This window comes from Nuphar pumila, chromosome 13 (genome assembly GCF_984573655.1).
Source record: "Nuphar pumila chromosome 13, dmNupPumi1.hap1.1, whole genome shotgun sequence".
NCBI lineage: Eukaryota > Viridiplantae > Streptophyta > Magnoliopsida > Nymphaeales > Nymphaeaceae > Nuphar > Nuphar pumila.
The window spans coordinates 16,360,062-16,372,684 of record NC_143261.1 but is presented as its reverse complement, the minus strand read 5'-3'; the positions used below and the strand labels follow the sequence as shown (position 1 = coordinate 16,372,684).

At 37.0% G+C, this 12,623-nt stretch overlaps 1 protein-coding gene across 2 annotated transcripts; it reads right to left on the bottom strand.

Annotated features, from left to right (window-relative positions):
- Positions 1 to 3,309: 3,309 nt before the first annotated feature.
- On the bottom strand, positions 3,310 to 6,613 carry LOC149817917 (zinc finger protein GAI-ASSOCIATED FACTOR 1-like). Of its 2 annotated transcripts, none has more exons than XM_089984666.1 (3): positions 6,147 to 6,613; positions 5,629 to 6,025; positions 3,310 to 4,798 (listed from the first exon to the last, which is right to left on the bottom strand). In XM_089984666.1, the coding sequence occupies exons 2-3, from the start codon at positions 5,982 to 5,984 to the stop codon at positions 3,709 to 3,711; spliced, it is 1,446 nt and encodes a 481-aa protein (XP_089840792.1). In that variant the 5' UTR covers positions 5,985 to 6,025; positions 6,147 to 6,613; the 3' UTR covers positions 3,310 to 3,708. The 2 variants fall into 2 exon arrangements, with proteins under 2 accessions (XP_089840792.1, XP_089840791.1); XM_089984665.1 differs by having other exon boundaries at positions 6,151 to 6,613.
- Between the last annotated feature and the right edge of the window lie 6,010 nt (positions 6,614 to 12,623).

Here is a 12,623-nt window from a genome sequence, read left to right as displayed (position 1 = left end):
CTTAAATGTTGCGCCACACTTGCAAGTTTTAAGAAATGGCTGTTTGCTTGGTAAGTATGGATTTTATCTGCATGGAGATTCATTTGGCTGGAAATGATTCAACATGTATTCAAAGGCTTGCAGGGTAGTATGGAAGGGATCCTACTTCGCCTTAAGTGGGAGATCACTTACCGGGTGCGGAGAAAGTGGCCTGGCCAATCGTTGGCATGACTGGGAATTCTAAGGCTCTCTTAGATTTGGCAGTAAAAGCATCGCTATGTACTTTTGGGTGAATGTGTGTGTGGTGTGTGTATTGGTCTGTGTGTGTGGATTCATGGGGTTGTGTTTGCAGGGCTAACCCTTTTGCTCTGCTTGGTTTCATCGTTCTTCGCTGGACTTAGCTATGATCCTCTTTCCCTGGTTTTTCACTGGTATGCTTCCTGTTGTTAACAGGAAACAACAAGCTCTTTCTGTGTGAACTACAACACGGGGGGTGGGGCAGAATTTCTTTTGGAGTTATAATCTTCTTCATGCAAGGCCATTCCACTTCTAACGTGTTTTCAGATTCTTGGAAGGTCCTGTTCGAACGGGGACTGATAGTGCAGAAGTTTCATTTGGCCTATTTTTGCCTTGATTTCTGATAGCTGGGATCCTCCTCCATAGAGCAATTGGTGCCGGTTTTCTGTTGGCTTCCCTCCTGTTACCAACATTTCTGCTGTCGTTCTCTTTAGCGGATTTGGATTCTATGTTGAGCGATATGATCTCCTGGAGCAGTGGGAGCATCATATGGTAGCGAATGGTCCGTTGAGGTGGTCATCGCTATGGAATTCAAAGTGACTTTATCGTCCTGGACTGACTTGGTGATTCGAGTTTGGGTTCATTGCAGCTTTTCTGTCTCTTTACCATTTCTTTTGCAGCAAGTGATACCTCATCAATTGCTGTAAGATGTAATGCGTTAATTCTTCCCATCCCTTCATTAATAAAATTATCTTTCTTTTAAAAAAAAACTGACCACTCTCTTTAACCTTCTTTCTATACAAAAAATTAAATGATTTTATTATCCTTCTTTATCATATTCCTCCTACAAGTAAATGTCTTTTTTATGATGTCATCATTTCTTCAAGAAACAAAAGAAGAAAAAGGCTGTCATTATTTCTAGTGCATGGGACTTAAATTTTTTCTTTAGTTAGGCTAGGGAAAACTCTCCATCATCAACTGCACATTGACAAACCTTTGGTTGGTAAAAGCTTTAAAGTCCTCCCTGCCTACGGAGGAATAGTACATATCATCAACCTTGTGGCAAAGGATGCCCACCATGGGTTGCAAACTGTGATCATCTCATGTTAGGTGGGAAAATGACGATCACCCCTAACCAGGAAAGATGAGCCCTTGTGGGTAAGGATTTGGGAATTTAAAAAGCAATGGGCATAAAAGATTGAAGTATAAACATAGAATAATGTTTAGGTTCCAAACCATTTATCTTCCAGACCGTCCCAAACTCCTTTAAAAACTGCACTTACATCTGTTTTTTCCTTAATCCAAACCTATATATGTGTTTACCATTAGTTATTTACTAAGAGCCATACTTTGGACCAAATCAATTTAACAAGAATTCCTGATTTTTAGTCAATCAAGTTTTTTTTTTGTGAAATATAAATTGTTTTTTTTTTTGTTTAGCTAAAAACACATATAAACTTGAAAAATGTTTAAACTAATACATGTTTTTTACTAAATAAAGAATAGAGATCACACTTACATATTTAGATTAAGTAAAAAATACATGCAAATATGTTTTTTAAAAGAGTCTAGGATGGTCTGAAAGACAAATAGTCTGAAACTTACACATTACTTATAAACATATATTAACAAATATGTTTTTTAAAAGAGTCTAGGATGAGCCTAAGCTAATATACGTGTATTTCCAAAAACCGATTAATATCGAACATTCCTGCATATAGGCGACTCAGGCAAATATATTTTTAGAGAAGGGTAAAAATTCATTGTTCATAACTCAAAAGTAGGGCTTAGGAAAACTCTTTATTTAGAAATGATTTGATATGAGTTTCCTTTAAAAAACAAGAGAAATGACTTGATACGAGTGAGTAATAAAAATGATTACATTTACTGGCTTGATTGTTCGAAAGGTCCAACGATGAAGGTTCGAACTATCCAGATTTAAGTTGGTAATGGAATAATTATTAAGTGTGAATGTGAACACCACAAATTTGGTACAAATAGGAGAGTTTCACTATTCATGCAGTTTTAGGAAAATCTGATAATACAACTGAGGTTATTAAAGATTGACCCATACATTTGAATATTAAAATATTATGTTCAGAAGGACAAAAATGAATATCCGGGTTGCATAAAAATGTAACCACACAAAAATCGATTTTTCACATCCAAACTACCAGATGTAAAATATTATTTGTATTAAATGAACCCATCATCTATGCAAATCCCATCCCTTTTCATAATTCTAATATATATATATATATATATATATGGTCGTGTTCTACAAACCAGGTGATCTGTACAGGGTATTTCTGTTCTTTTCACAAATCCAGTCCTGCAGATGTATTTGATATGGTCCATTTGTTAGGAATTGATACTTGGATTGTGTTTTCTGTGTTTTATGACTTACGAATATTTCTAAAAAAAATTCACCATTGATTTTCAAACACGTACGCATAACACATCCATATAGTTAAATTTTAAAAAATGAAAACGGAGAGCTTGTTGAATTTCAGAACTCATATATATATTTATGTGTGGAGAGAGAGAGAGAGAGAGAGAGAGAGAGCACAAATTTTTTTTTTGGGGGGGGGGGGGGGGGGGGCGGAGTTGTTCAAGCTCATGCATGATTATGTACAAGGGTAATACAAAAATAATACATAAAACCGATTATGTAAAGTATGTAAATTGATTGATCACATGTTGCGAAGTTTATGCATGGAATATTAAAGGAAACCGACAGAAAGGAATTAAACGAATTTAGGCATGTTTCGTACAGCTAAATTGATTAGTTGACAGTTGACTTAAGTACCATAAACTAAAACATATTTTCTTATCTCGTAGCGAAAAATTCAAGAATCAGAAACAGTCTAATATGATCAAGTAATGCCAAACAAAAGGTAGATCTTCCATATGTTATTTTCCATGTTGCAGTTGGAAAATAGATCCACATTATTCATGAAACATAATCTTAAAAAAGTTCTACGTAGAAGATGAAAGAATAATCTCGATATAGCTTCACAGAACACACACTCTCTCTCTCCCACGTGTGTTCCTCTGCACGATTCCCCACACACAGAAAACCACGAACATGCACAAATCCTCACTCCCACATGCATGCATGGATACATGTTTGAGATTGAATTCAAAAGTTATTGTCCATAAAAAAAAAGTTCACAAGTTTCCTCTTCTTTTACTTCTTACCGGCCAAGAACTCTACATTAAGCAAGAGAGAACCAAAAACAGAAAAAAAGGCCTAGCACCTCTTGTTCATGAAATGGCATGATTTTAGTCTTATTACTTGCCAAACACGAACTATAGAAGCTAAGCAAAACAAGATGAGGCTACCAGGCCAAAGGAAAGCATATTTTTATTGTCTGGCCTTAATAGCTAACTACCAAAATCATGAACTAGTTTCACCGACAATATTTCTCACCTAATTGACATACCTTAATCTCTGCGTAGGCCCCTTTTAGCCTAATGAGAATCCTTCCTTCAGTGCAGGTACCCTTCATTGTACGATTTCATTTCCAAATCCATGGACGCAAAATTCACATTCTGTTCATGATGGTGATCCCTCTGAGTGAACCCTCCTCCCATAAACCCTCTACTCATACCTCCAACGCCTAAGAAATCTCTTGTCAGCCTGTCTGTCCCTCCCAAACTAAGTACAGAAGCAGAATTTTGGTGGAGTTTCTCCTCAATAGATTCCAAGGTCTGATTTTCAAGATTCATGCAATTGGTAGCATTAAAAGGACTCCCATTTTCAAGCCCTCTGGCTCTGAGATTACCACTAAAAGCAGAACGCATGTTGCAATTTTCTAAAGAATTCATGATATCTTGGAAGCGGTTCTCTTGGCAGTTGCTGAAGTTAGCCCTCATCTGCTCCAGGTTGGTCATATGGAAGCTGGAGGGGTTGCTGGTTGGAAAAGATGAAGAAGATGAGGAGGATCTCTGGTCCTGCCAATTGAGACCAATGGCGTTTGTAGTAGAGCTACCAAATCCTCCCAACAAGCTCTCATTGTTGCCTGTTGCAGTTGCACCCATTTGTGCGGCTTTGTGAAGCAAAGCAGTGGCAGACATCTGAGGGAGAACTGTGCCGTTCTGTATATGGGAGCAATAGAGAGAAGAGACGCTTTCACTCACGTGATTACTCAAAATATTGCCATTGAATTGGTTTGGGATGGATAAGCCTGAAGGTGTGAGATGGGTGTTGTTAGTCCCACCATTTTTATTGCTAACACTGCTGCTTGGGAAGAACCCCAAGTTGAAAAGATTGGCTGCAGGATTGTTTTTGCTGCTACTGTTGCCAGAAAGACTAGGAATTTGGGTCAAGCCGGGGTATTCATTGAGGGTTTGGGATCCTTCCTGGAAATTTTGATTGAGCCCGGAGGGAAAGAAAGATGGTAGTGATCTGAGGGAAGAGCTTGATGAAGGAATCAGATGATCGAATTGTGGTCCACCTCCTTGAAGCTCGAGCATATCAGAAGGCTGATGATTGTAAAGCTGAAGCCCACTGGGAAGCCTTGCACTCTCTTGAGCTAATGCATCACAGAATGCTCTATGTGTGATGAAGCTGTCACGCCTGCAAAATAATTGAGAACAAACGGAAACAATTAAAACTTTGTCCTAGAGTACAAAGATATTATACATCTCTTCAAACTCCATGAGCAGTTTGTGGTACAAAAGACCTAAAAACCACAAAATACCAAATTCACACATAGGCTTAGGATACTCTTGTTGAAGCTACCAAGCTACAAAACTAATTCATGGAAATTGCATGCACATATATTAGATAGACCAATCGAAACTTATGAATCCCATTTCCATATGTAATAAACAACTGTAAGACCAATTAAGGAAAACTGCAAAAAAACTGAAAGCAAACAAAAGATTTTTTGAAGAGAGGGAACAAAGATGGAATGGAATTAATATTGTTCAAAACTTCAAGCACCAAAAGGTTTCATCAAAGTGGTACCTGCAAAACGCCCAGCCTGTTCAAGCCAGGCCAACTCACAAAAGGAACAAATGCTGTTGTTCATGTAACTAGGCAACACGTGAACAAGAAAAGACCGGCAATGGCGTTATCTCCAAGAATGGAGAGATAATAAGAATTTTCATAAATCCTCATTTAGTTCAGAAAAAAAAATTCACGTGGCAACAGATGGTTTTTGAAAAGCAAATACTTTCAAAACTGGACACTCTACCTAGTAAGAAAACCACCATCCTTTCCTTTCTTGTTAGGAATGGAATCTATCTAGAGAAAGGAAACAAAGGATAAAAGAAAGAAAACCCAATTTTGAGTAAATCGCAATCATCTCAATCACATGATGTTCTTATCTATCTTACTATTGTTAATATTGTTATTGTTATTGTGAATATTATGATTAGTTAGTGCTACTTTGTTCTGGTTACCTGGAGAATAAGGTTCCACAATCACATCTATACTCTCTTGTGCCGCATGTCTTTGAATGGGCTTTCCAATCAGACTGAACCGCGTATTTTTTTGAGCACTTTTCACACTTCCATTTCTTCTCACCATGCTTCCTATAAAAGTGTTTCTTGATGCCTGTGAGATCACCCAGGGCTCTAGATGGGTCATGGTGGACGCATGTGGGCTCTGGGCAGACATAGACCCTTCTCTTGACTTCTTTGGTGGACTTCTGCTTCAGCTTCCATGGAAGGTTGTGGCCTCTCCTGTGGAGCTGCAGATTCTGTTCCCTCTGAAACCCTTTGTTGCACACTTCACATACGAATCTGTTTGTGGCCATTAGGGTCTTGGGTGAGAGTGCAATCACTTCTGCATCTGGATCTGTGGACAAGATGATAAAAAGCATGGCAATTAGATTCAGATTTTACAACCCCCACAAAAGAAAATAAAGAAAAGAAGGTATCTCTAACTATGCTGTGTGATTTGATGAAAATACAAATACTTGCTTGGTGTTCCAGGTTGATTTCTCCTCTTCTTTTGAGGTGTACTGGTTGTAGCAGGTGTGCTTGATGCCTGCTGCTTGACTTGGCTGTATGAAGAGCCAACACAGTTCTCTTCTTCTATGATTCCAAATGATATATTTGAAGAAGGACCAGATGCCATCTTCTCTTCTTCTTCTGCAGCTCCTGCTCCTCCTCTTCTTCTTCTTGATTGATGGGTATCTTCTTCTCACACCGTTTTCACCTCAAATTATCATACACAGAAGGGAAGCTCTTGCTTCTGAAAGGAGTGAAGTGAGGAAGAAAAAGATACGATGTGAAGGTGATCTCATGCATGGAGGGTAACAAAGACACCGGCGATCTATCTACCGATTATGACTGCGGCTGCTGCTTCTCCTTGCATTTCTTGGAGTGGCTTCACCTCCTCACCAAACTTGGGCGCCGCTGCTTTTTATTTTACAGTTTTCCTGATTTCACTTCACCTAACCAAACATAATAAAAGTACAAAATGCATATTAATTGAGAGATGTCACTGTTGAGGCTCCTCTGACGCTGCCTTCCTCTGTCGTTATCTAATCCTTTGGGTTGGGGCCACCGACTTCTCTCTCTTTCTCTCTCTCTATATATGGTGCTTTTGTGGTGGTACACGCTTGATTTACATAAATCTATGCTCCAACAGAAAAATCTAACCTTTGAATCATGTTTAGCATAGTTTATTTATTATTTTTATGTGTTAAAGTTGACTAAAACCCATGTTTTATACCATTCTCAAACCACTCTTATTTTCAGGAATTGTGATTTATTGATTTTCACCGTCTCAACAATGAAAAATCTAACTGTACAGATATGGAACATGATTTATGCAAAGAAGAGCGTGTACCACGGTATGGTATCATGATACATAACCACCACATATATATATATATATATATATATATATATATATATATATATATATATATATATATATATATATATATATATATATATATATATATATATATATATATATATATATATATATATATATATATATATATATGTGTGTGTGTGTGTGTGTGTGTGTGTGTGAGAGAGAGAGAGAGAGAGAGAGAGAGAGATGATGATGATGATAACGATAGGGTGGACCCAATGCATCTAGACCCGTCAAGCTGGAAATCATGAGAATGAGTTGTATCAGTTTCAGTCTGATCGCATAAATTATATGTAGATATTTTGTTTGCTGAAGATTAAATCTTTGGTTTTGCTTTTCGTATGTATAGATACAATTTTTCGTGCCAAGAAATGCTGATAGGTTGATTTTTGAATAGCTTGAAAAATCTGCAGGCATGTAACAATCACATGATCCAAAGCTTGTTTAATCAGGACAATGTATGTAATTCATATATATAGATCTTAATCGACAAAAACTCAAGAAATGTGAAAAAGTATAGTTTTTAATATGTGGGTGTATATGTACCTTGCACCCTCTCTCTTACTAATATATAGAGACGGGAATAATAGTGGATGAGTTTTTCGTCCACTGTTAGTTGCGTGCGATCAGCACCCGCACGTTATAGGAAAAAATACCCTTTAACGGCGTTTACAACTGCCGCTAAAGGCCTTTTACATGCACGTGACGCGCTATAGAGGGTCCAACATTTTTGGTGTCCACTGTTACTCCGTCCCTATATATATGCGTCTAACTTTAAATTAGCTAGATTAATATTACTAGCCTTCAGATGATTAAAATAATCAAAACTCACTTAAAAGCAATGATAATTTTGGAAATAGATAGTTATTTTGGGCATAAAGTAAGTCCTTTGTTTTACAAACAAACAAAAAGTTGAACATATTTCACGTTAAATAATAGGATATAATTGAATGATTTGAATTTTAAAAGTGAAAGACATGTTATATATATATATATATATATATATATATATATATATATATATATATATATATATATATATATATATATATATATATATATATATATATGGATCTCGGCCATTGGAGTGTGGTCCTCTCCAAATCAAACATATTGAATTTACGGATCGAGGGCAGAAATGGCCTCTAACATCAGGATTCTGACTGTAACTAATCAGGTCTAAAACTCAATCAAGTATCTCAGTGGGCACAAGAGGCAGCCGACCCGCAATGTCGAGGGAGGATCAGGTGCAATGTGATTGCACACTTTTAGTGTGTTGCTGCCCCTGATCAGTCACCATCTTTGGGATAAAGCCTATCGGCTGTGAGACCCAACAGCGAATGATAATACTTCTTCGTCGTTCCTTTATTGATAACAAGAATAAAATAATTTCTAGTGGTAATAAATTACTGTTTACTGACTCAATTATTCAAAATAGAAATGGCAAAAATCACTACTGATTGGAGCTTGCAACCTTGAAAAGAATCTTTCTCAGAGAGAGAGAGAGAGAGAGAGAGAGAGAGAGAGAGATTGTAACTGAAAGTAGATGAGACAAATAGGATATAACTATGTAGAATTTAATAGCCAATATGCTATGAACCACAAAAATGGCAATTTGGGCTATTGACATCGGATTTTCGAGAGTGAACGAAAGTGATTACTCATATTTCATCGATAAAAAAGTTTCGAGCTAAATAACTTTAATATCGCTGAACAACCGAGGCACATGCTCAACACAAAATCACAACTGCTGCATGTTGGACTTACTTTATTAGCATCAATAATCGTCATTGTGGATTACAGTAAAATGCTTTTTCAAGTTGGAAGCGAGCACTGCAATATTCGTAAGTGTATTTTCTTTTTTCACATTTTTTGTATTTTTTTCACAGATGGTAAGTGTTATCTAATATTCTCCCTTTTCTAATGGTAAATCGTTCAATGTTTTTTCCTTTAATTTCCCGTTACTGTTTTCTACTTTTTCAACTTAAACTAACGCATCGAAAGAAACCATGTCAACTTTATCTCCACGCCTCTTCTTTATTGGCATATTTCTATCTTGCAATAATTCAAGAACTGCTATGTTCCTGTATCCTCACTCTTCTGTAAAATAACGCCCAAATACCAACACATTTTAGGACCGAATTTGTTTGGTATTTGTAAAGTACAGTCTAATTAAAGAGTTCGTTAATACCTCTCTCTACTTCTTCAAGCATTTGGCTTGAATGAAACCAAAATATTAAACCCATTTTATCTTCAATCAGGAATTTCCCCCTCTCTCCCTTCTTTTTCAAGCATTTGGCTGTTTTTTTGAGAGAATTCAAAGACAAAAAAATCGAGAGAAATGTAGCTTGAATGAAGCTAATATATTAAACCCATATTATCTTCAATCTCTCTCTTTTTCTCATATTTCCCTTTCAAGCATTTGGCTTCAGTGAAGCCACAAAACAAAAGCCATGTTATCTTCAATCAGGTCTCTCTCTCTCATGCAAAAAATTCTTTTTGAAGCATTTGGCATGAATGATGCCAAAATCTTTAAGCCCATATTATCTTCAACCAGTTTTTAATTTCTTCCCTGAATGGAGGGGAATCATATTAAAATCTTCAACACGAACATAACCCAACAAAGAATTCGATTTTGCCAGTACTCGGGAAACCAAAATCTTACCAATCGCTTCCAACTACGCGTATGAAGTGACATGGCATCCAGGTGAAACGCTGGATCATCACATGCACCCCTAAGGCTGTGGTGTGGACAAAACTCCCCACACGTGAAGCGATATTTCCCCGAAAAATGACTAACTCGTCCTCCTGCTCACAACCTGCGTAAAACCTGTTATTATATTTATATCTCTCCTAATCCCATAGTGACAAATCTCTCGAAAAATTATCCAAAAGTTAAAAACGGTATAATTTCTAGCAAGTTTTTCATCAAAAAATATAGATTTTACATTTTAGATGTGCTATTTATGTTTTTATCAGCTATTTATTGTGAAAAAACCTTTTGGATTTTATATTTAAATATTTGTATTTCTTATAAAAACAATTTTTTATTTTTATTGCCAATATTTTGTTTAAAAAACACGATATTTTCAGATTCTCGCGATTTTTTTTTGCTGCCGATTTTAACTTTCGTCACTGCGCCTAATCCAGCCAATTGTGTGTCTCTAATTCTTTTGAAAAAAAAATCATCGATTCACGTGGTCTACGTTAAGGGCAAATTTGTCAATTAGATCTTCCGCTCTTTTGCACTCCGCTGTGTTCCCTTGTGCGAGTTGGGAATTGGGACGGTAATTTTAGGGTTTTTTAGACTCATGAGAAATGACTAAAGTACCCTCAGTGATTGGACCGTAGAAGGGTCGAGCCCGGGGTAACACGTGCACGCGGTTTTGGGCTGACGTGGTGGTCCTGAGGGTACCCCTCACCTCACCGGGGCCCACCATCACGGGTCCTGGTCGCCTTTTGCCCGCCAACCTGTTTTTCCTTTTAGACTCCCATCACACGTAAGAGAGAGAGACCTCTGCACGTACGCCTTACACTTTCCCATGATTTATGTACTTGACCGGCTGCCCGCTTGAGCACACATTGAGGCCGTTTTTACTATATTACTGTCACAGAGATACGGATATTGTACGATGCGTGATACGTACAATTTTTTTATAAAGTAAGGCACTATGGCGCAGCCTCTTTAATCAATAAAAATTTACTGTTTGATAATTAATACGTAAAGCCAAGGTACGTTTGTATTGAATTATAATTAAAAATATATTAAAACGTTACGATAATGTCACATCCAGGTCATGTCGGCACATCTAAGTGTGTCCGGTTCGTGTCACAATAGACACGTGAGCCAACATGGCGTATCCCTGTGACCATTATTTACAAACATCGTCATGAAACCAATGTTGTCAGTATCGGTATCGACCCTTTTATCGTTTGGCCAACGATTCAGGTGAATCGGCATACCCAAGAGTGAATAGTTTTTAATTGCCTGAAAATTAATTAAAAATACGTGTCAATTAGAATGTGACACATGTTAATGCCATTAAAATAATAATAACTAATATAAAAATAATTTTAAGTATTTTTTTGTATTTATTAAAAAATAGCCGATTCAGAGGTGAAGCATATCAATTTTCTGCCAATACAGGCCGATACTGACAACTTTGCATAAAACAGTACAAGCACTAAAATGAACATGATATTTTCAAACTATCGTGTTTTTATATTGATATTATCACATTATTGACACTACTAAACTGATATTTTTCCACAATTTTACAACAACAATTTTTTAAATTTAAGGCGATATTTTACTTTGCCGGAACAAAATCCTGATAATGAGATTTGTGATTATGCCTGAGAGAGAGAGAGAGATAGAGAGAGAGAGAGAGAGAGAGAGAGAGATTCTTGAATTGTCCAGTACCTAATTTAGCTGTTAAGCATTGGAAGATCTGGTAGGGAATCATTGTGCTGGGTCCCACCAACGTACGTCATTCCATATGTACGATGGACGGTGCTTACGTGCGTGGATGTTGGTGGACAACTGCCTGCCACCCATCTTGAGTGCACCCCATTATTATTATTATTATTATTATTATTATTTTCTGTTGGATAGCCAAACAGGAGGATTAAGCTCTCCCCTGCTTTTATGATAAATCAATCCTTACAGCCATCCCAATCAAGGTGCCATCCGTGATACTCACCCAAACTATCAGTTAATGGAATTTTTTTTCTTTTGACACAGAAAGCTGGGGTTAGGTGAACCTCTACCAGTTTATAGAAATGATAACAGTAATTACATATTTACAATGGAGGAATCTCATCATTGGTGTTGGTGGTAGCCATGATAGTAAGAGATTTTGCTTCTCTATTACCCTCCTTGAGAACAAACCTAATTAACTACAACTGGATAAAAACCATATAAACATTGAGTGACTTTTATTTATTTATTTATTTTCCCCAACCAGTTTACAATCATAAATCAAGAACAATCACTAATCAGATTGGGAAACCAATACAGAGGTTTATCTATCCTCCCGACTGATTTCCGTCCTAGTGAAAATCAAATATTCTGCGTGCATGAAAGTTGTCAGGGATCATATATATTAATCCTTCAGGGGTTGCCCACGTCGCCAGCATGTTGGTTGTGAAGGTGTTGAGATGAAGGCGCCGGATGAAGGAGGGGTTCATTAAGTGATCCCGTTCTCGGTGAGAGTTCCTCGTCATAGAAAAAAAAAGGTTCAGGACTCATGTAGCAGTTGGTTCACTTGATTGTATGGTATTTTGGTTTAAGCTTCTAGTTATACATGTCTTTCTTCCTTGCATAAAAAAAATCTTTGCACTTCCAAATTTTACAAATTGATTCATACGAAAGACAATACCACTACGTCGTCATGCCTTTAGTTACAAGTGGGGTTCTTTCAGTATGAGAGAGAGATTCAGTTTGGGGCTTTCTAAAAAACCACTGTTTGATAATCTGTTTGTTTTCATAGACAAGAAGGGTTAGGCAGAACTCAACCTATTGCATCAGCTAAATGATATAGAATAGTTTCCCAACTCAGGAGGA

Bases quoted from the DNA above. Each gene is read 5' to 3' on its own strand.
- LOC149817917 (XM_089984665.1), bottom strand. From the start codon at position 6,307: ATGGCATCTGGTCCTTCTTCAAATATATCATTTGGAATCATAGAAGAA. The intron at 6,026-6,150 runs GCAAGTATTTGT...TCTTGTCCACAG, and splicing joins AAATCAACCTGGAACACCAA to ATCCAGATGCAGAAGTGATT. The intron at 4,799-5,628 runs GTAACCAGAACA...ATTATTTTGCAG, and splicing joins TGTGGAACCTTATTCTCCAG to GCGTGACAGCTTCATCACAC.